The following is a 25,275-nucleotide window of genomic DNA, read 5'->3' on the forward strand; positions in this document are numbered from 1 at the left end:
AGATAATGACATCAGAGATATGTTTAAAGGATCCAGACTGGAAGAGGAGTGGAAGAGTTGGAATTGCTCAGATGATTTGGTTTTAAGGTTACCCAAACAGAAGGATAAAAATTTTCCCAGTTTGACGAATTTGGTTTTATTTGTTTCTATTATTTGCTTTTTTACTATGTATTCTTACTAGATAACCCCCTCATTTTCTTTTCTTTTTGAAACCAGCATTTTAGTTTTATTCTTCATTGTGAAGCTATGCAAAGGTTTAAGGCCTGCTCTATCACACTGCCTGTTCTGAAAACAAATCTCAGCAGTACAAACATAATGTTCAGAAATGTATAGAAGAAGATACATGAATTCAAGAGATGTGAAGACAGTTTACAAGGCACAATGTAGTAGGACACAAATAAACCATCACACATAAAGTACTCCTGGGAGATGCTTCATATTTAATATTAACTAGACATGTTAGTTAGGTTAAATGGTTGCTCTAATGGCTCGGAATGAATACATGAAGATGTTTGCATGAGAGTGCCCTGATCTTCTCTTAATCTTTGTTTCGTTTATAAACTTCTTTTACCAATGCAACTTTTTCATTGTTGTTAAATACATTTTGCAATCAAATTCATATGGAGAGTAGTTCAAAATGTACTTTTTCTGTTCTTATATATTGACAAACAATACTGCTGCAGAATATTACAAACAGTTAAAGTTCCTGCTGGCAGGTAATAAAAAGTGATTGTGAGAAAACCAACAACCAGCAAAGGCCGGAGATCATGCTGCTCGACTATAGCTTTCACTATGTCAATGAAATTTCAAGGCACAAATGGGCAGAGAACAAACAGTCCTGGCATTTTCCAATTGTCAATTTAGTCCCTGCTGACAAAGAATAAAAATTAACTGATTCAAATCAGAGTTTACTTTTTAACCTTTTTTCTTTGATATCAAGCCTTTCAGGAAATCTGAGCATTTTAATCAAATCATTCTGTAATTATTTATAACTGTTTGCATATGCTATAAAAGTTTAGAGGCAAACTGTAATTAATTAAATATTAATAAAAATTAAGCACATACATAGCATTTTTTTTTTCTTTTAAGACACATGTAATTTGCATAGCTCACTGCTCAGACATTAAATACCAAAGTGAATAATAATGATATGTCACTAAGGGATTGAATGTGAAATCAAACGTTCTTGTGAATGTGAATTTATCAAAGCTATGCTATGCAAATTATTTTATTGATACATTAAATAACATGTCATATAACGATTGGTGCATAAAGTAGGGAGAAACGTGAAAAAGTGCTTACATCCTAGGCAGAGTACCCTGTTTAATTTGGCAAAGTTTTGTAGAAATGAAGCCTTTGGCAATAAATGTAAGGATAATGCTTTTCCTATGTATAATTTGTCTCAATTTTAGTTCTTTCTTGAGCATCTTACAGTCGAAAAAACATTGAACAACCTGTGTTGTGGTGTTCTTTAGTGGGAAGAGCAGACGGTGAGGAGTCTAGAAGGTGCTGTAGTGATTTAAAGGTTCATCAGTCTGCTTTAGAGAAGACTGCAAATGTTAGTATGGTGGATGTGTAACTGTTTTCTTCCTACCCTCTTAGGTCTACAGAAACTGGTCCCAGTAAAGCACTCACCAAGTTACATGTTTGACAGTTGTCAAGTGATCTTTTCCTTGTTTTCAGGTTAAATGACTAGTAACCATTCCTCTCCATCCTGGTGTTTTGTGATTGGTATTCTCTGTTTCTCAACAGCTCAGTGGTCTCCTGTGGTTTTTGTTCTAAACTAATGCTCGACTATGCCATTGTTCCAAAGTTTTGATCAATATACTGTAAAATATTTAGTTTACCAAGGTACTACATTTTTAAATTTGTTTGTAGAATCAACCCTGTTTAACATGAATGAAATAAAATATTGAAGCATGACCATACTAATATGAAAATGACAGCTCACATTCATCTAGCATCACAGTCTTTTTGAGGTGAGCAGCATATTTCCTTCATGCTCGACAGAATTTGTACCTCATCAAGAATTACAAGCTTTTTTAGACTGTTGATTTTTTCTTCTTCTTCTTTTTTTTTTATCAGGTGGGGCACGTATAATCTTCAACCTTCTAGAGGATGTGTGCCTTGCAACTGCAACTCCTTTGGTTCCAAGTCTTTTGATTGTGATGAAAATGGACAGTGCATATGCCAGCCTGGAGTAACTGGACAGAAATGTGACCATTGTGCTGTTGCGTACTACAATTTTCAGGAAGGAGGTTGCACACGTATGACACTTTGATGTTATTATCATTGCTGAATATTCTCATCTGAAAGTGGGCTTAATTAAATCCTACACTAACATGCCTTATGCATAGAGACTACAATTTGTCCTACAGTCTGTAAAACTTGCTTCCATTGTTTAAATTCCTGCTTGCAGTTGATACTCATGCAAATGATTTGTTTAAAATAATGGCATCCATCAATGGATAGACACTCTGTCTTTCTGTTAATGGTTATGCCACCTACTAGAATCCTCTGTCTGTAAGTTCAAATTTATTTGCAGAAGTGTGCTCTGTCTGCCAGTGTGCGTTTTTTTCATACCAGATGGCCCTATCTTCTGTCATGTGCCATGTTTTTAGAAAACTTGCCAGTAGATATCTTTTGTCAGCTGAGCAACTCAATATTACACATTAGCTCAGCATTGAATTACCTTAAATTTATTTATTTATTTCACAGGTGAATGCTAACACAATATAGCTCTGACTTGTTGTTATACACCGAATTTAGAAAAATTAATGCAATCTAGTGATATCCTATCTATCTATCTATCTATCTATCTATCTATCTATCTATCTATCTATCTATCTATCTATCTATCTATCTATCTATCTATCTATCTATCTATCTATCTATCTATCTATCTATCTATCTATCTATCTATCTATCTATCTCCGAATTTGTCTTTTTTCCCCAGCATGCAGATGTTCCCACATTAGAAATCACTGTGATGCAAATACAGGACAGTGCATTTGTCCTCCTAATACAATTGGCGAAAACTGTGATAGATGTGCTCCAGATTATTGGGGTCATGATATCATCAGTGGATGTAAGGTATGTTTTTGGCATTGCTCAATATAATTTTGACATTTCTTTTTGATATTTTGGTGTATTATGGTCTTTTCTGTGGTGTTACCTTTTTGTCCAATTTCTGTACCTGCTGCTATGTGGTTGTTAGAGTTGACATCTGGGGTCACAGATGGTGTGACATCACAGGTTAAGGAGTATAAAGGTCAGCTCTTTGCATTTCCTGATTTCTAAGTTTGTGGATTCCAAAAAGAAAGAAAAAAAATATATATATATATTGTGTGTGTGTGTACAAGTTCCTCAAGTATTGAATTATTTCTAGTTATAGACTGTAAGTTGGAATTGCTGCTTTGTGCTAAGGCTCTATGTATTTCAGATCTCCTGCTTTGCTTTCATTCAAGATCCCCCGTTTATCTCCTGGTCTTGTACTTTCTTGCCCTTGTGGTATGTCTTTCCCAGCAACACAACAATCATGCAGTAAAAGGACTTCTTCTTCTTTCGGCTGCTTCCGTTAGGGGTTTGCCACAGCAGATCATCTTCTTCCATATCTTTCTGTCCTCTGTATCTTGTTCTGTTACACCCATCACCTGCATGTCCTCTCTCACCACATCAATAAACCTTCTCTTAGGCCTTCCTCTTTTCCTTTTCCCTGGCAGCTCTATCCTTAGCATCCTTCTCCTGATATACCCAGCATCTCTCCTCTGCACATGTCCAAACCAACGCAATCTCGCCTCTCTGACTTTGTCTCCCAACCGTCCAACTGAGACCCTCTAATGTACTCATTTTTAATCTTATCCATCCTCGTCACACCCAGTGCGAATTTTAACATCTTTAACTCTTGCTACCTCCAGCTCTAATGCAATAAAAGGATAAAACTTTACAAAGGCCACAGTTACAAAAAAGGCAATATAAAAGAGCCTAGGCGAAGATATTAAACAGTTTAATGAAAAAGGAGAAGCAGAACAAAAGGCCAAGACAAGGAAAACTATAAAGGCCAAACAATACAAAATTACATTAATACCCAACTAACATCAGCAGAGTGGTGGCTCTGAGGCTAGGGATTTACGCTGGCAATGTGTAGGTTGCCGGTTCGAATCCTGTAAACGCCAAAAATAACTCTACTTAGTTGGGCCCTTGAGCTAGGCCCTTATCTTGCAATTGCTCTGTCCTGGGTACGACGTTAATCTGCATCCAGCCCTGCATTTAGGCTCTCCAACCTGCAGGGAAAAACCTGGGGTTGGTGGCAGAATTGGCACTCCAGCCATCATAAAAAACCTCACACTGTTCCATTCCATCTGAACTAGTGTGGTGCTGAAATGTCACCTATTGCATGGCTGCACTCAGGTCCTAATCTGGGATCCTGAGTTGGTTTGTCATGTGGTGGGTATCAGCGTGTGCTCCTAACCTCTATTGATACAATTTGTATTTTAGAGAAGAGACTAAAAAGAATAAATGACAAATGGATTAACACCCTTAAATAGGGGCTTTAATGGCAGCCTCTATTAGCAGCTACACACCTACATAATTGAGAGGCCCCACCCCCTTGGGGTCAACATAAAAAGGCATCCCACAATAACACCATTAAGAAAAAGAATAATTACATAATGATTAAAGAAAAACAAAAACTATTACATAGTGAATAGAATATAAATTAAAAAAAGGAAATTATGAAATCAATATTTTATCAGTTTATTCACAGAGTGAAAGTAAAATCTTCATGTGTCATAGTAATATAGCACGATGGCAAAAAGGTCAAACAAACCCTAATAAATGTATAGTATTTCTTTCATTTTATGGAAACGGTTATATTCATTCATTCATTCATTACCAAGCCTTGGTTTAAATTAACCTAGAGCTGCAAAAAAAAAGTCTCCCTTTCTCACTTCAGTTAATTGATCAATTTATTCTAATAATCAGTTAATTGTTAGTACTGAAGTGAGAAGTACTTTGAGAGAATAATCTTTCATATTTTTCTAGTAACGGGAAAACAGTTCATTCTCACATTTGTTTTCTTGGTAAAACATAGCCAGAAGATACCCTAGTAGCAATTAAGCACCAGGCAAGGATCATTCCATTCAGTGACATCATTCAATCGCATGAGCAATTCATGTACACTTTCAAAGTTTAGTTTTGCTTGTCATTCTGTCAAAATTGCCTTGCATTGTGTTAGAAAGCAGAAACACACATAGGTGGAAGTGAAAAATATCCCAGCCCAAAACTGTACTGGAGTCCATCCTGTGCATAAGTTACACTCACCATTTTATTGACTCTCCTCAAAATAAATCAATTTGCAATATTTTACTGTCTCTCACTCTCTGTACCAGAGTGTGCAGCAACTGAAAATAGTGAAGTTTGTTTCATTTTTCTTCCTAAAACTCAACTTCTCGTTTGTATTATATCTTGCTTTCAAAATGCAATTGTGCTTGTAGATTTTTGTTTCAGACATATTTTTAACTGAAAATGTTTTTCACAAATATAATTGAATTTCTTGATTACTTATTGTTTCTTTTTTCTTGGTGGATTGGATGTTAAATATGATCAAGGATAATTGTAAAAACACATGTTTGTATTCAGCATTTTATGGCTGACTGATTAAAGGTGGCTGCATTAGTTTTGCTGAAGCATTTCTGAAAAAAGTGCCTGATCATGGTGAGCAGTGGTAGGCAGCACTTTACACTGACTGACTAACCACTATGCAATTGCTCTATCATGTGGATGGCAGTTTAAATAATTAGAAATTGAACATTTGTGAAGAAGTACAACACACAAATGAATGTCGATTCTCATAGCGAGTGTATTGAATAAAGCAAAAGAATACTGTTGACTAAAATGAAAGAGCAAGAGTCATGGTTTGGATAAACAACCTATTTTTTAATCCAATCTGACACAAGAAGTCTAATGTATGAAAGGTCTGTAATTATAAGAAACTATACCTTGTTTGAACTGAAAACAAGCGGCCACTGTTGGCCTCCATAGCACAAATGTTTCCTCATTTGCAGCTAAAGTCCTACATGGCTCACAAATTAACCTTGAGCTCAAAACAAGGAGAAGCCGGCAGCAGTTTACAAGTGTGATAATGGATGCCTTTGCTCTGAAATGTACAAGGTTTGGATAAGACGGTCCTCTGAGGAGCCATATGAGCTCTGGTCAATGATCCTATTTACGTTATAAAAGACACTTGTAGGTCACAGATGTGTCCTTGCTGGACTGCTTATCCAAAATGTTTGCCCAAACTGTCTAAACTTTTGCTTTTGAACGATTTTACACTTCTAGTTTGGGTATGCAGATTCCCTGGCTTAAAACCATTTTTGTTAATGCTTAAGTGTAATGGTCAGGAAAGTAAGTCAGATAGCTTGTATTCATTTACAAAGGTATGCAAACCAATATATCTGTCAGTCTTTGTTTATAAATCCATTAAGCATTCCCTTACAGTACATAGTGCTTTTCATCGTGAGAAAATCACTATATGCAAAGACACAAAAGCCAAGCAAAATGACACCTTTCATTGGCTAACTAAAAAGATTACAATATGCAAGCTTTCGAGGCAACTCAGGCCCCTTCTTCAGGCAAGAGATTACATCTTGCCTGAAGAAGGGGCCTGAGTTGCCTCGAAAGCTTGCATATTGTAATCTTTTTAGTTAGCCAATAAAAGGTGTCATTTTGCTTGGCTTTTCTCTACATTCATAATGGCTAACACGGTACAACACCCTAGTACTACAAAGACACAAAGCAGTTTTATAAAGAAATTCACATTACAGATTGTGTGCTTTGTAGCAGACATCTTCCAGACAGTATACCTGGTAAACAGGATAATACAAAGTGTGAAAAGTATTGCTTCTCAATATGGAAGGGCTGTGTCTTCAGAAGAAACAAAATTATTCCTTAAAGTAGACACTTAAAAGTAAATCTGATTGAACATTTGCCAAGAGTTGTGAAGTGTGAAGTTTTTAACAGCAATGGCTTAGAGCTTTCGTATTTCTTTGAAATAAGTAAAATATTTCATATGCAGCGTAAAAAAATCCAAAAGGGTTATTCTTGATGTTGGAATTATGTTGTTAGATGTAAGCACTACAAACACTACATCATAGCTGATGATGATGTTATACTATAACCTTAAATTTTAAAGTTGAAAAAGACAGCTTAAAAAGGTTAAAAAAAGGTGAACCACATGATACCTAATAGTGATGGTTGGCTATACCTCAAGCGTTATATTACAACTCTAAGAAAAACTCATTTTCTACGTTTTCACTCAAGTCCACTCTTGACCATTTACTCAAAAAGTGCTAGTTGCCACATTTTGTAAGAAATGTTCTCATCTGGATAAAAAACACACTCCACAGCTTTCATCTGTCCAAAGAACTCGGGACCCAAAAATTCCCAAAATTAGTCAATAGCATGGGAGCTAGGTACCATATACCTACAATTTGGTTAGTCAGGCCGTCAAGTGGCATCATGCTAAGTAGATAATGTATTGAAGATAATGTATTTCTGGAGTTTATTCTATTGTCATTCACATGAGTTGGGTGATTTTTTTTTCCTCCAAGCCACCACAGCAGATTTTTAAGGTGATTACATGGTTCAACAATGACAGACTTGTTCATAAAGCATTTGGTTCCCATGGACAGTTAATCAGCAACATTACATTTAACTGCTGAGACATCTGCAGAAAAGCCTCAGGGAAAAACACCCAGAGCAGTCTTCTTCTTCTTTTGGCTGCTCCCGTTAGGGGTTGCCACAGCGGATCATCTTCTTCCATATTTTTCTGTCCTCTGCATCTTGCTCTGTTACACCCATCACCTGCATGTCCTCTCTCACCACATCCATAAACCTTTGCTTAGGCCTTCCTCTTTTCCTCTTCCCTGGCAGCTCTATCCTTAGCATCCTTCTCCCAATATACTCAGCATCTCTCCTCTGCACATGTCCAAACCAACAAAATCTCTCTTGATTTGTCTCCCAACCGTCCAAAACTGGATTTTTGCACCATGACAGCACACCTGTTATCAGTCAAAGAGTCTGTCACCAAAATCAATGTGCTTGTTGCTTCGCACCCCCCATATTCTCCAGGTATCATTCCCAGTGACTTCATTTTGTTCCTCAAGTGAAAACTTAAACTAAAGGGAAGAAGTTTGCTACTGTGGAAGAAATCCAGGAAAATAAACGCCAGAGGCTCTAGATATGATAACAAAGGATGAGTGCAGGTTAAGTTTCCAGGAATGGGAGAAGTGCTGGGACAATTCTTTTGCATCTCAAGTAGAGTGTTTTGACTTTGACTAAAAAGGGAATTGGTGTAAGGTTGTTTTTTGTTTTTTAAACTTCCTACAATTTTTGGGTCCCCTCTCTTATAAGACCAGTTAAATTATGGAACTGTAAATAACAAGCGAAGGACTGTTATTTAATCTTCACTATAGCAATATGTTTGTTATTTCCTTTTTATTTTTGTTTACTTATTTATTTTAATTGTGTGGCAGATATGATCATGCAGACTGTGAAAAGGGGGCTAAAGAGTCTGTGTTGTCTCCATGGAAAGGCAAAAATCAAATCAAACCCTCACTGCCAGTAGAGCTTAAGGAAAATGTCCTCTTTGTACAGCAACTGAATGACAATTGATGACAATATGTGTATAAGGCATTAACAAGATTTACTTATTTGAGCTTTTACCATCTTTCCCTGCGGTCACAAGTCAGCATCAATCTGTTTAATCAAGACCACCACACCAATGAAAGAGGATATTTATTCTGATGGTATTATTTTTTTGCCATTGTATGCAGATTTGAGGATGTGCATTCTGATAATAGAGATTCCTCTAACCTCCCACCACCACCCCCAACCTGTGGGGTTACAAAAATCAATCTAGTGAACGTCACACTTTGGAACAAATTCACTTACTCGTATATTTTAGGTATGAGCTAATGTGCAAAGACACATTATATTGCCTGATTTAACCACATGTTTTCAGATGAGTACTTATTTTTGATTTGTTTACAATAAATGCAAAGCTTTAGTTGCATTCTCCCTATGGATTTGAGTGTTTTAACCTAGAAACTCCATGTTCTTTCCACAATACAAAAGTATAAATATCGTTATTTTCAGATGGCATCAGAAATGCTCAGATGTGTGTGAACTGTAAAAACTAAAACATTGGATCAACTTAAATAAAGTCATTTTTCACTCTTAATTTTTTTTAACTTGGAATAATTAATGATTTTCCTGTTAGTTGAACTTCTATATTATTTAAAAAAACATATTTTCTAAAAATGTGTCCAATACCAAATCTTCATTTAATTCAACTAATATTTTTATGAATATTTATATTTTAATATTGTTTATTTATTTATATCAAAACTATGAATCAAATTAATTGAATTATAATTGGTGTAACTAGTATTCAAGTAGACATTTACATTGCATAAACACAAATAATTAAGAATATAAAAGACTTTTTTCATTTATTATGGATGACTTCACATTTCGCTCAATTGTATCATAAGTAATTGTGTTGCATAGGAGACAAAGAAAAAAAAATGCTTTTTGTGATGTAGGGTGGACAATAAAGTTGCCAATATATCAAAGAAAGTAACATAAATAAGCTTCCACAACCTCACATAACCCATGGAAATAAGAAGAAGTCACTTACATTTATTTGCTTAGCAGATGCTTTTATCCAAAGCGACTTAGTACAGAGATAAACATAAATGAGTAATATTAGGTTAAGGCCTGTTTGTTCAGCAGGTGTAATAGGACAGGTAACAAAAGCTGATTGCCACAAGTGAAAAGATGTAATAGATTTAGAAACATAACAATCGATAAAGCAATTAAACTTAAAGTAACAATAAATCAACCTACAGTATGAAAGATCATAGAGCAAAGTTTTTTTGTATTTTGTAATCAATCATTCAGATATTCACAGAACAAATGGGTTTTCAGTTGCTTCTTAAACACATTGAGGGAGTCAGCAGTTCGGTTGAAGGTTGGCAGCTCATTCCACAATGCAAGGCCAACTAGGAACTGCACAGGAAAAGAATCTGGATTGAGTCTACGTAACATGTAGAGGTGGTATCACCAGACTCAGGCAGCAGACCTGAATGGGCGAGAAGGAGTATAGCACTTCACCAGTGTCTCCATATATTCAGGTGTTGACCCATTGACTAGTCTGTAGGCAAGCATCAGGGTTCTGAACTTAATGTATGCTGCTACAGGGAGCCAATATAGTGACCTGAAGAGAGGAGGAACATGTGCCCGTCTCAGCTGGTTAAATACAAGACATACTGCTGCATTCTGTCTTGATAGCAGATGTGGGTACTCCTGCTAGAAATGAGCTGCAACAAGATCAAAGCCTGGACCAGAAGTTATGCTGCATATTCCGTCACTTCCCTAAAAGTCTTTGGAGATGCAATGGACCATAATGCAACAACAGGAGCGGATCCTTATGCAAATATGGGATAATAAATACATGAAACTTGTTATTTTACATCAATTAAATTCAACACTATATAGTGAAAATGGGCATTCTAAATTTTGAGCATTTAAAAAAGTGATAATTTTGAGTAAGATTAACTTAAAATAGGCGAGTCAATTGCTCCAGGGGAGCTGTACAATGGCAGACCCTGCGGTTTGACACCCAAAAGTCATGCAACAAGACCATTTCTCATTGGAAATTAATAAAGTATATCAATTCAAATCAAATTTTTCCAAAAATTAACAATCCCTGAGGTTGATTACACTTCTGTTTAAAGAAAATAATGTAATGATTTAGTTTGAAATAGTTTAATTGACACCTAAGAGAGTGATAGATAGATAGATAGATAGATAGATAGATAGATAGATAGATAGATAGATAGATAGATAGATAGATAGATCAGTGTAGCTATAAAAAATGCATAATGTCAGCAAAAATTATTATTTTAAGTTATAATAACTTTAGAAGTGAACAACCCCATTAGTTTATTTTTTAGAGTGATGTACTGTATGTGTTTGATTGTGCCCTTTAATGGACTGGCATCCGGCAAGGATGGCACTCTATCTTGTGTTACTGTTGTTGGCATAACCTCTAGTGAGACTAACTACAGTAGAGAGCTTGATTTAAATTTTTTAACATCATTTTAACAAAAGAAGTCTTACTCACAAGCAGGGAAGCTACTTTAAAATATAAATTCACAAATCTTATTAAATTAAGAGTAAATGTAGTAACAGTTTCATGCAACAAAACTCATACAATAAACAAATAACTTGTCCATGTTACAGCATGTTGTAGCAGCATGTTCACTGGATTGATTAGGGATTGGTTAGTTTTTGAGGGGTGTATTTCTGGACAGCTTTTTTTTTTTTGAGGAATACATTGTCATTATTTTTATTATTTTATACCCACCCATTTCTTAAAATACAGACAAAACCTCTAATACAGGTATGCAGGAGGAAATGGCAATACGCACCATGCAATAAGCATAGGCCACTTTAGGGCCACAAGTTAGTTCTAACGTGTACACCTCTAGGATTATAAACATGTGAACCTGTAAGAGCTCATCTTGCCAAATCCATACAGTCAATGGCTGAGATGGGATCTCCACACATGACTCTCAAGTTGTTGCAAATAAAATCCTTCTGAACACAACCATCTATACTTTAATGAGGACTGGCATTTTTTTTATAATTAAGTTAACAAGAAAATGTTGTAGGGGGTCAAGAAACAAAATTTGGGTGTAGGGTTAATTATTATACACATACAAACGGACACAGGTTTGATTGAGTTTGGGTACAAACTGCTGCGAGAATGGTGGGCTTGGGTGGAATTTCAGCGGGAAGTTGGCCTTGCGTTTAACTCTTAGTACCTGCACTAGAGATACTAATGGCAAACCTAGATGTGAGTTTTACACAGAATTAAAGACAAAAGTGTAAAGTTAAGCTGGAGCATCAGCAGGTTCAATCAGGACCAACTATTAAAATGTTTTTGGCAGCATAGTCAGAATAAGGCAAACAGTAGTCAAATAGTCAATGAAACAGGAGACCGTCCCAAAACTTACATTTTCTGCTAAATTATGAAATCCTCCAGCATACACTGCATATGCACAGTTTTAAATGTCAGGCAAAGTGCCCCAGTTGTCTTTTATAAGATACTTGCAGCACAATGCAGGCCTGTTATACAAGGTGAACGTTCTATGCATATTTTTATGGAACTTACTTTGATTTCAGTGCCTTCATGTTCTTACAGTTGTTAAAATTATCCAGTTTTTTCATGTTTTTCATTTTTAATGACCGATGGAATGCTTTTTTTATATTTTAAGTACTATGTGCTTCTTTTTCCTTGTTGCCTGATTGCATTGTGTTGCAGTTATACATAATTTCAAAACATAACATTTTAAAAGAAAGCTTAATTAAAGTAGAGCCAGAATTAGTAGTTTTCTCTGAATAGCTTTTGATCCAACAGCGAGTAAGAAAACTACCAAGTATTCTTGTGCTTTCTCTTCTGTTTAATTTAGGTTTAATTATTTTTAATCAGGCAAGTAAGAAAAGTGTAATTACAAGCTGAGTGATGTAAGTAAATTATAATTGAATTCTCAATTAGATGTGCACAAATTAGTTCATGTTATTTAAAAAAAATATGGCTTGACAACTGGGTGATTTAAATTGTTAGAATTTTCATAGCTTTGTTTGCTTTTCATTGTTAATATATAAAAAAACACCTTTTTTAAAACCAAAAAAGTGACTTTTTTAGTGAACGTTTATAGCAACATGTAGTAAAGTAGTCTGCTCTTTTATATACTCTGAAGATTGGACTTTAATAATAAGTGCATAAAAAATACCAAATGCTGGTTTCCTTTCTTAGCAGTGACTTTTTGAAAGTATTCATTTTAGCAACTATTGTTAAATGCCCTGAAAAGACATGTTTGAAAATTGTACAGAAAAAGCAATGAAATGGTCTTTGGGAAGGCTAAAAAAAACATTTTCCAACAATCTGTTTTTGTCACATTTTATTTATTTATTTATTTATTTATTTATTTATTTATTTATTTCCAAATTTGCTTGAAGACAATTTTTAAGCGTTTTTCTTTGTTTCTTTACATCACAGAAGGTAATGGCAGACATGTGTTTTCATTTATTTTTCTTAATTTGCTGAGATTGCTTCACTAAATTGGTTGAGATAATTTATTTCCAGTTATCATTTCTTGCAGTGCTTAATGCATAGTAGAGAACTAAATTGTGCTCTTTGTTATGGTTTCAAAGATGTGAACTACTAAGCTTCCCCACATCTTGTTTTAGATTAACCTTTAAAAAATATTATGTGCATTGTATTTGTTGAAATGAAAAAATATTTGAAAACACATCTAATCAAATCTCATTCTTTTTTCCAAATAAAAAATTTAACATGATGCCTTAAGAAAAATGTTTTCTTTTTTCTTTATAGACCATGCATTGTATTTTATTAAGACCACTCTTTGACATGGTTTCCTTTTTTTTTTTTATCTCTCCCAGCCTTGTGACTGCAATGTTATGGGTTCCCAGTCTCTGCAGTGCAACCCTGAAACGGGTTGCTGTTTCTGTCAAACAGAATTTACAGGAGAGAAGTGCAATGAGTGCAGGACAGGATATCGAGACTTCCCACACTGTATCTCTTGTGAGTGTTCTTTTGAGGGAGCCGCCCCGGAGACATGTGACGAAACTCTAGCAACATGTTCATGTGCTGATCGTACTGGACAATGCACCTGCAAGGTAAAACAGCCTGTCAATGAAAATGTCCTCCTCCATTTTCTCAGAAAAATGCATCTCATAGCTCATCTTTTTTGCCTTTTCATATATTTTTATGTTAACCTGATCTGATTGCATCAAAAATTTGCTTGTCTTTTTTTCCATGTTTATATTACTACTAATATAGCGCATCAATAAGTTATCATTATCACGTGGCTGCTAAAGAAATCTAGCTTTGAGTAAGAATGTGCAGTGGATTCAGAAAGTATTTAGAGTATTAGAGTATTTCTAAACACATCATTGTGTTTTAGATTAAAATTTAAAAGGATAGATTTGCCATTTTTGCCCATCAGTCTACCCTCAATAACCTATATTGACAAAGTGTATTTTCAAAAAGGTTTAGAAATTTATTAAAAGTCAAAAGCTGAAATTTCTCATTCATATAAGTATTTGGACCCTTAACACAGCACCTTGTAGAAGCCACTTTGGCAGCAATTATAGGTTTCTGCCTCCTTGCATAAGTCTCACTAAGCTTTGTACACCTGGATTTGAGCAGTTTGTCCCATTGTTCCTGGCAGATTCTGTAAAGCTCTATTAGACTGAAGGGGAAGGATCTGTGAGCAGCCATCTTCAGGTCTCTCCACAGATGTTGAATATGGTTTAACTCTGGGCTTTGGCTACTCAGAGACTTGTCCTGTAGCCACTCAATGTGATAAGCTGAGTCTGCAGACAATCTAAAAGTAGCATTTAGTATATCTATTAATAGCTTGTCACATTCAGTTAAATAGTTCTAAAGGTAAAAGTTAATTACCTACTATTTTAGCGATCTAGTGAGAGAGAAAGCAGTGGTGGTGCAATGTCACACCAGCGTTTTGTGTCGCCTTGCAAGTTGACCCACTGACTTGAAAGTTTGTGAGTCAGATGGCTTCTCTGGGCTGGAATAGACACTATGCCAAGGCACATGTCCAATGCTACTATATTATGTCAAGGCACACTTTTGAAATTAAGGGGCCCAACAGCAAAGCACGTGCCTGAAGCCTCTGTGGGAAAGAAAGATCAGAGCGGTGAGTTTAGCAGGTTGCAGGCAGAGAAGGAAAAGACAGAGTGAAGTAGGTGAAGGTTCACCACGTAGCTACCTGCTGAGGTGAACGAGCAGTCAGCGCAACATGGTTGTAAACACATCCATGTGCACCGAGAAAGATGGTGGTTTAAAATAGGGACGCTGCACCTGATCAGAGGAGGATGTCAGGTGTGTGATTCAACGATGCTTGTTATTGGGGGATCCTGAAAGACGTGAGTAATAATTGGCTACGCAAAGGGACTAGTGGTATAAAACTGAAGTCCAGACCACCAGGGGTTGTCTTCTGACCAGTGTTCAGGCTAACATGCTTTTTTTTCTTGCTAAGCTGGTGGAGCAGAGAGAAGAATTATGTTTGTAAGTATTAGTAAGAACAGTTTGGTTCTTACAGATTTTTTACGAGGAACTAATCTGTACTTATGAGTGCTCATTTTTTACTATTGTCATTTTTCACTTTTTGTTTTTGATTATTTTTCTGTCTATCCTTTGTAAACGGTCTGTGTAAGAAGAAGGAGGAAGAAAAAGATTTTTTCTCATCACTTATTGCTTTGGAGACACTGTAGTTATTGTATATAGCACCTGCACTTATTTTTCTTGTTATTTTAATGTTCTTGCATTGAACTGTGAATATTTGCAAGACGTTACTGTACATAGTTATCGGCACCTCTGGAATAAGCCAGAATTCTATTTTTTTCTACAAGTTATCATTACCTATGTCTCAGTTCTTGCATCCCCTTGTTGTTTGGTTACGGCTCCAGATACTCATAGTCTGAAACTGTGCAATGGTGTCATCGCGCGTGGCACCAGACTCCAGCATTGCCTTGGCTGTTTGCTTTGGGTAATTGTCCTTGCTGAAAGGTGAGCTATCGCCTCAGCCAGTAGTCTTGTGCACTTTGGAGCAGGTTTTTTTTCAAGGACCTCTCAGTATTTGGCTGCATTTATCCTTCCCTCAATTCTGCCCCATATTTCTGTCCCTGCCACTGAGAAGCACCCCTATTGTATGATGCTGTTACCACCAAGCTTCACCGCAGGAATGGTATTAGGCAGGTGATGGATGAGCAGTGCCTGGTCTTTGCCTGACATAGTACTTGGAGTTCTGTCCAGAGAATTCAATTTTTGTTTTATCCAACCTGAGAATCTTTTTCCTCATGCTCTCAGAGACCTAAGTGTACTAACAGTTTAAATGTCATTTGGCAATGTCCAAGCAGGAATGAGGCACTCTGCCATTACCACCTGATGGATGTAGTGCTGTCGAGATGGCCATTTTTCCGACAGGTTCTCCCATCTTAGCAAAGGACTTCTGAAGCTCTGTTTGAGTATCCACTGGGTTTTTGTTCACCTCCCTGACCCCGTCTGGTTACTCAGTTTGCCCGGGCTAAAAATATGAAATTTAAGCAAGTGAAAAGTATTTATATCAAACTATTAAAACTTGTTTTCTTTATTCTAAGATTTATTGACATATTTAAATTTATTTTAATTTTATTTTAGAAAATCTTTTCAAGTAAAGTGTGCTTACTGCATTGGCAGATTTTTTTTTTTGCTAAATATTCATTTTCTTGCAATAATGTTGATTCTACACTTCTTCCATCTCATAATTATTTAATAATAATAATACATTTTATTTATACAATTAGCCTTTCTAAGCACTCAAGGACACTGAACAAACAATAAATAAAAAACACATTATAAACAAAACTTAAAACATCAGAAAATACAAAAAATATAAAAATTAAAACCAAACAAAGCCACTGTAATCATAAAGAAAAAGCCATTTTAAATAGATGGGTTTTAAGTTTACATTTGAAGGTTGAAAATGATTCGATATTTCTAAGTTCAGTAGGTAGTGAGTTCCAGAGCTTGGGAGCAGAACGGCTGAATGCTTTGCTCCCCATGGTGGTTACACCGATGAGAGCGATAGTCAGATGGATGGAGGAAGAGGATCTAAGGTTACGGGAGGGAATGGCAACATGGAGAAGGTTGGACAGATATGGAGGGGCGAGGTTATGAATGGCCTTAAATGTTAACAGCAGAATTTTAAAATCAATTCGAAACTTAATCGGAAGCCAATGAAGCTGCTGCAAGACCGGAGTAATATGGTGAATAGGTGAGGTTCGAGTAAAGATGAGAGCAGCAAAATTCTGGACTAGCTGAAGCTTATGGAAAGATTTATTAGAGAGACCAAAGAGGAGTGAATTGCAATAGTCCAGACGAGAAGCAACAAGACTATGAACAAGAATGGCAGTGGTATGGGGAGTGGGGGAGGGGCGGATGCGATTAATATTACGTAGGTGAAAGTAAGTAGACCGGGTGACATTATTAATGTGAGATTGGAAGGATAGAGTACTATCAAGGATGACACCAAGACTCTTGACCTGAAGTGAAGGGGAAACAAAGGAGTTATCAATAGCAAATGAAAGATTATCGGCTTTGGATAATAATCATTTTGTACCAATGAGGAGGACCTCAGTTTTGTCACTGTTTTGATTTAAGCAAATCTGAGGAAAACCAGGATTTAATTTCAGCAATGCAGTCAAAAAGTGAAGATGGTGGAAAAGAAGGCCACCTTGCCTGTCCGAACACTTAAAGGTTTAAACCTTTTCCCTGATCTATGCCTCACCACAATTTGTTTTGCAAAGGTCTAGAGAGGGTTCCTTTGACTTTATGGCTTTTTTTTTTTTGGTCCTTTTGTGTAGTGTGAATTATGGGACCTTATATATACAGGTGAGTGTCAATCAATTCAATTTGCCTCATGTGGACTCCAATCAAGTTCTAGACTCATCTCAAAGATAATTAGAGGAAACAGGATGCACCAGACCACAATTTGGAGTGCCACAGTGAAGGGTCAAAATATTTATACAAATGAAAGATTTCAGTTTTTGATTTTTATTTTACTTTGTCATTATCAGATTTTGAGTGTAGATTGAGGAGCATAAATGTCAAATTTATCCAATAAAAATGAAATCTATGCATCGGTGGTTCCCAAACTCAGTCCTGGGGACCCACTGTGGCTGCAGGTTTTTGTTCCAACCAGATTCAGAATCAGTGATAATAATCGATAACAACTGATGTCATTTAATTATCTGGTGTTTTTTACTTTTCTCTTATTTTGCATTCAGATTGTTTTTACATTTATAAGACATTTAGAAATATTTCTATTTTTTTCTAAAGCTGTAAATGCTTAACTCTCTTTTGTTGTTTTGCTGTTATTTTCCCCTTTTCCTGTGTAGTTTGCTTCCTTCATTTAACCCCAATAGTGATACCAGCACAGCAGACACTCGGGATGATGAAAGCTGCAGCGACTTCAGTGTCAGACCTGCTATTTAGTAAACAATCAATTAAATAATTAGAACATCTTAAAAAGTAGAATGAAAGTTACGTTGAAAATACTGTTAACGACGAAAAAATAACATATTCCCCATATAACTGCTTATTACATTTTAATAAAAATCTATCAGACTTAGTTTGTAATTTTTACTTTGACTCCACAACACACAAACTGGGAAACAATGACTCACTTAATTAGGCAAAGAGTCCAATGAAAAATGGAAGTTGATTGGAACAAAAACCTGCAGCCACAGGGGTCCCCAGGATTGAGTTTTGGAACCGCTGTATTACATAATAAAGTGTGCAGAAAGTGAAGGGGTCTGAATACTTTCTGAATCCACTGTACTTTGCTTCAGGGTAAAATTAGTAACCAAATAATATTAAAGTCAAATGTGAACTGGAAATAAGATTCCTGAGCTTTCAAGTGCAGTTTACTTGTAAGACTGATTTGATGCAGTTGATGGTTTCAGATAAACTACAGGTTAAAAGACAGAATCAAAGACTACACGACCAATCAAGAAAAACATCATGTTTAACAAAAACAAAACTACTATAATGAAACTTTGACAGCAGGGAAGTGAATTTGTATTTGTTTATGAGATTAGTGTTATTGACTGTAGTTCAATCCTAAATCCAGGGGTCTAATCATAATCTTGGCAATCAAGCCTTTTCATCTACACTGAGGGCAGGCTTTAGTCAAACTATTTCAAGGCAGTTTGCCTACAGCTGAGTTTTAGCTTGTTTATAAACCTGTCAGTTGAATGAAAATATTTCTTTGCATTTTTCCCTGTTCTTGTCATAGCTCATTTTTTCTTCATTTATATTTAGGTTAACCTGATTTGAGGTATGAGTTAAAATATCATTTTCAACCTTCAGTGACTTTTAAGGCTATTCCTGTGACCTGGAGTTAGAATAAGGTTACCATCTCCCCTGCATCTCATAAAAGGCAACTAAACAAAATTGATTTCAGGAACAGCATCTGGTCATGAAGCTTTCTGCTTCAATACCCAGTTTTCCGTATCTGGCCAACCTGGGTGAACATGGAAAATGAGCATAAAACTAATAAAGAATTCCTATTAAGGCCAGTACTGGTGAGGTGAAGCTAGAATGCTAAAATATTACCAAGACTTTCATTTGTTTAACTGTCATGTTCAGGAAAATCATGAACCTAAATTAGGGTCTAAATGTTGCCCCAGTTGGCATGCTGCTGTTTTGAGTAATGCTGAGAACAAAAAGGTTTGGTGGAAGGTTGAGGGGTACCCAGATGACTACTACAAGAAAGTCCAGTCAAAGCCCAGTAGGTTGTTGTGAATAGTAAAATCCCAGTCAGGCATCCAGCTAGCAAAGGATTCTGTAAGAAGGTAGGAATTATCTTGTAGTCATAATGAAATCCTCCTTCTTCTTCCTTTTCATCTTCTCTTATTTTTATGTAGGGTTGATGTGCTTGATCAACCTTCTCCAAACAGATCAGTCCTGCACAGGAGCAGACTGGGTCTCAAAACCGGCCCAGGCATCCTTCAACGAGTGAGGTGACAAGGTCGACCCACTCCACCCATTATTCATTGTAATTTTCTTAAAATTTGTGATGAGTACGCGGCTCGCTACTTGCTATGAGCCTATGCTATGAACTCTATCTAACCCACTGTCGGGCAACCGGTGCTCCAGTGCGCCATGGAATTTTCTAGGGGCGCCGCGAAAACTTTTGTAAAATATTTAAAATTGCTAGTGTTTTTGAACTTTTGGTTGATTAAAAAGATAATGTTTTAAAAAATATATTTTATGTTGGAAAAACAGATAACGGTTAATCAGATTGTTGAATAAACGAATGTATTTATTTTGAATGCAAGTTAAAATTTTCGCTGTTCACAATTCATCATAATATCAACACCAGCGGTGTCAAAAACACATCTCGTGAGACTTAAAAAGTCTCTTTGTTAGAAGATCTTGCTCACTGTATGGATAGAAGAAGGCGGAGCAAATATAGAATGAGAAAATACGAACGCTACTGTTTTTATTGGCGATTGTCCATAGAGTGTGTCGTCAGGACTTTATTTATGGGCAGTCCCTCAGGTGCGCCGCGAAAGAAAATTTTTGGACTTAGTGCGCCGCAACTTGAAAAGGTTGCCTTTCACTGATCTAACCTGTTGTCAAACTTAATCTGTACACTGTTGTTTAGACACAACTTAAAATTTGATTACATGCTTATAAATAAAATTTAAGGAAAAAATAAAAATTTTGTAACACGGCTTACACGTTGTTAGAGTACATGTCAAATGTCCATGTCATGTCCAAGTGCCAGTACCCTAGTAGGCTAGTAGCTGCACATTTACAATGGAATAAATTATAACCGAGGTTATAATGAAAACCTCACTTGATTGAAATGTTCCATTAACTTAACGATTAAACTATAAATGTTCCGTCCTAATATGAAAAATTCCTATCCTGTGCTTTATAACTTTATTTCATCATACTAATAATCACAGCTGAAAACCACTAATTATCACTCGTGCCGACGACCACAGAACAATAAAATGCATAATACATAATCTAAACTAATTATTAGTACCAAAGAATTTAAATAGAGGATATGATATAAAATAAATTGCAATAATGTATATGCTAGCAGAAATGTAGCGGTATCGAAACAGAAATTGGCAAAAGGCAGTTTTCACTAAATTTTTCGTTGCAACATTGTGTACTGACAACTTAAGCAACTTGATGATGTAATACGGTATTTTATATAGGACTATATAAATTGCAGTACCAGACAGATAATGTTTAGTGGTTTAGAAAATTCATTTTAATGTCAAACAGTAACCAGTACATAAAATTTATTTCATGAAACGGCTGGCCCATGACCAGACCGGAATCCGTGGCCCATCGGGCATTACCCAAATGCCCCAATGGCCAGTACGCCCTGGTCCTGCACCACCTTGCCAGTCATGTCCTTTTCCTTCAGATCTTCTTTTGCTTTATCCATCCACCTCCATTTTTGCCTCCCTCACTTTCTCTTCCCCTGTATCTTCCATTCCCATCACTCTTTGACCCACATATTCATTGTTTATAATCGTAAAGAAACGAGCTGTATATACCCGGCGTTGCCCGGGGCAGAAGTAACGTAATCGGTCAAACACTTACATATATACCAAAGTAAACCTAATCCGTCAAACAGTTACATATATAAAAAAAACCGAACCTAATCGGACAAACAGCTTCATATATACAGAAGCGAACCTAATCGGACAAACAGCTAATCTATATACATAAGCAAACCTAATTGGTCAAACAGTTACATAAATACAAAAGCAAACCTAATCGATCAAACAGCTTCATATATACAGAAGCGAACCTAATTGGTGAAACAGTTATGCATGTGCAGAATTATTTTACAAACATTATGCGTGTTAACAATCATTAAAAGAAAAGATTGAGGAACTGTTCTTCTATATGTGATGAAGCCACTAATAAGACAGATTTTTTTCAGGACCCAGCTGTTTCATAACTAAACTACTGCCACCCCAAAGTAATGCCTAATAGTGGTTTTTGGGGTAGCTGTGGAATAAAAAGTGTGTTTTTTAGTCAGTAAGAATCTGACACTACCCTTCAGTACGGGCTGAAGGGTGCCTATGTAAGGTTTTACATCCTTCCCGTATGGAAAAAAAAACATACTAAACTTTTTTTTCATCATTACAGATAATCTCAGTCAAATCGAAGTACGCATTCTCAATTTATTTTTATCTAATTTTTACTTTTTCACAAAGCCATCCCATGCCAATTTGTATGAATAAACTTTTGCTAGAGAGTTAGCAAAAGTTTATTCATGCACATATTTTAATACGGATAATCTATCTCTAATCAAGGTTCTCATTTTCATTCTAATTTAAAATAATAATAGATACTCATTTTTTTCTTCTGTTTTAGAAAAACCAATCTATGCCACCTACGTCTTCGTCAAGTCAGCTTCATCCAGCTTCATCACATATAGAAGAGTTCCTCAATCTTTTCTTTTTAATGATTGTTAACACGCATAATCTTTCTAAAATTATTCTGCACGTGCATAACTGTTTGACCAATTAGGTTCGCTTCTGTATATATGAAGCTGTTTCATCGATTAGGTTTGCTTTTGTATTTATGTAACTGTTTGACCAATTAGGTTTGGTTATGTATATAGATTAGCTGTTTGTCCGATTAGGTTCGCTTCTGTATATATGAAGCTGTTTGTCCGATTAGGTTCGGTTTTTTTATATATGTAACTGTTTGACCGATTAGGTTTACTTTGGTATATATGTAAGTGTTTGACCGATTACGTTACTTCTGCCCCGGGCAACGCCGGGTATATACAGCTCGTTTCATATAAATATAAATTATTAAACAGTAAAATCTTCTTCTGTAATTTGCTACCGTGGCAATTTGTGTGTCTGTCCAGGATTTTAAATGACCTGTAGCTCGCAAACCGTTGCACCTATACACTTGAAATGTGGTACACATATAGTACGTCACGTCTACTATCCGCTTTATGGGTGATGATTGTTTTAGTCTTTTTATCTTTATTTTATTTTATTGTACAATCAAGTCCTATCTGCGCACAGCAGGGCAGCCGTGGGCGGATGCGTATGGTGTATTTACTCGATGTTATCGTGCATTGCGCTGTCAGTGGTATTTTGATAAAAGAATTTGAACAACATATAAGAAGCGTATAAATTATTAAACAGTAAAACATTAACATTTAAGAAGTAAAGTTACATTAAGTACTACTGCTGTGCCTTCGGGGTATACCTCATTTTTTGTTTGCCCATTACATGCTTAAATGTATAAATTTTTTGGTGCACCTACCCGAGAACACGCGACATATAACCGACCGTGGGAGAAGCATGGATTTTAAACACGCGTTGAGTTGATGTGCTGGTCTCCCTCGTGAAATAACTGGTAATGTTTGACTAAAATCTACAGCGAGTAAAACGACATTAGCTCCTATTTTTTTTTTTTACGATCTCTGAGATGTTGCTTTTTCGGTTCAAGGCTTCATAAGCTCTTTTATGTTGTATGGTGTACTTATCCCAAACCATCATCTTTGAATGTTGCAAGACTTTCGCCTTGTATGTAGATCGGGGTAATTACATTCATTGCATTCCTAGTCTGAATCACAATGTGATTGTATGGGTGGTTACCTGGCACTGTAGGGTTGCCACCCGTCCTTTAAATACGGAATCGTGCCGCGTTTGAGAATAAAAATTGCGCGTCTCGTTTTGATTCAGTACTGGACGGGATTTATACCGTATTTTTTTATCATTTTTTTTTAAAGTAGCGTCTCATGCAAATCATCCCACACGCATTTTATGAAGATGCCTCCTTTCCTACTTTTGATTGGGTAATACTTGATGTCATCGTTAGTTTGATTGGTGTTTTTAACTGTCCAGTGAGTAGGGCGTGTCTTTCAACCGTAAGCAGATTTTTTGCACTGGTATCACTGACCTCGACGACGGCGACGTTATACGTCAAAAATAAATTACGATAAATGACGATTTTAGCGATACTTTATTACGACGGCGGCTACATAGACACGATCAAATAAAAACAAAAAAATCAAATAATCATTCTACATTTTCAAAACGTCGAAAAAAATGACGGAATGAAAAAAAAGGCCCACCCGACGACCCACCCATTCCATTTTTATATATATAGATTATTATCTTTTAAAACTTTTCATTATTGCTATGGTGGTTGCGACAGTTAGAGCTATTATTAAGCCATATGTAGAAACCATGAATGTTAATTTAGAAGAATTGTTTTCCAGTTTATTTAGAAAGTGATGTACATTATTGCAGACATCAAATTGCCACTATTATTCGGCTTGTCACTAAATCAAGAGGGTCAAAGGAGAGAGGGTTAAAGTAGGAGTGCAAAATGAGTGCCTTTAGAATGTGTTTCTTTCTCAGTCTCTCATGTTTGCTTGTCATCAAAACAATTGGACAGAATAGCCATGATCTCAGCTTTCATCTCGTTCACTGAATGCTGTGTTATCATCTACAATTGAGCTAGAATTTGTGCTTCAGCTAATGCATCTTGGTACTGTTTTCATTTGAAACATGTATTTCTTTTTCCAATTCAAGCAGCATTCAAATTTAAATTATGCTTTTAACAGCCATAAGCAATAGACTGGTCAAAATAACAACATTACCTAAAAACTTTGGAATAACAAAAGTAAAATGCACAGACTACTAGTACATAATAAACCAGAGTAATGCAACATAAGAGTGAAAACAGAAAGAAAAATTGAGCAGTGGAAAAGCGGAAAAAGTAGAAAAAAGAAGAATCATTATTTTTATACTATTAATAGTAAAGTCAAGAGAGTCAGTATAAAGCTCTCCTTTCATAGTGCCTGCTGAGTTTGAGACTTCTGTCAATACAGTAATGAGAATTTACCTATACAAGAAGTAACTATATTACCCTTATGGTCTTGCACAGAAATTGTGTCAGACTATAAAGTGCCAGGTCATAGGCACACTCCAAGAATACCAAGAACATTTCTGGACAACAGGCTGCTATATATTTTGTCCCCAACACTTTTCAAAGTCTTAGCTTGATTACTGTATAGGAAGGAAAAAAGAGGCCTGAAGGTACCTTGTCACCAGTTAACATGAGAAATCAGTAAATGGTATAAGCTTGTGTAAACCTGCTTTACTCTAAAATTTAGAGTCTAAATGCTAAGGAGTTTCTTAAAATCAATGCATCATGGCTACAGTCTCTGCTTATCTCTCCTTTCATTTACTCCACTGACTTATGCTTACAAATAAGTGATCTATATCTGAATTAGATGATTTCAAAAACACATGCATATTCACTTATGTGGTACCTATCTACTGCCTCCAGTCAATCTGGCACACGCGTCTTTAGTTTGTGGAAGAAATATCAGAGAGATCACATTGCAGACTAACTACTAACTTGTGAGCTTTGTATATGTGATGTTTTTTACACTAACTCAGTTTGGTTCGTTTCATCACTGTATCAAATGTACTACCAATAATTTTGAATAATGTGTTAATGTTAACTCTTTTCCATGATGGTTATCAGAGACCTCAATTTATAAGTAACAGTCATATAATAGTTGTTGTGTCATGTCTGAGGTT

General features: G+C 35.9%; 1 protein-coding gene across 1 annotated transcript in view; it reads left to right on the top strand.

Annotated features, from left to right (window-relative positions):
• The window catches only part of lama2 (laminin, alpha 2), an 820,770-nt gene that overhangs the window by 572,638 nt on the left and 222,857 nt on the right, over positions 1-25,275 (top strand). Inside the window, 3 exon segments of the mRNA XM_051924216.1 lie at positions 2,086-2,267; positions 2,957-3,093; positions 13,534-13,770. Of these exon segments, the coding sequence (XP_051780176.1) occupies positions 2,086-2,267; positions 2,957-3,093; positions 13,534-13,770 (556 nt within the window).

Source organism: Erpetoichthys calabaricus, chromosome 3 (genome assembly GCF_900747795.2).
Source record: "Erpetoichthys calabaricus chromosome 3, fErpCal1.3, whole genome shotgun sequence".
Lineage (NCBI taxonomy): Eukaryota > Metazoa > Chordata > Cladistia > Polypteriformes > Polypteridae > Erpetoichthys > Erpetoichthys calabaricus.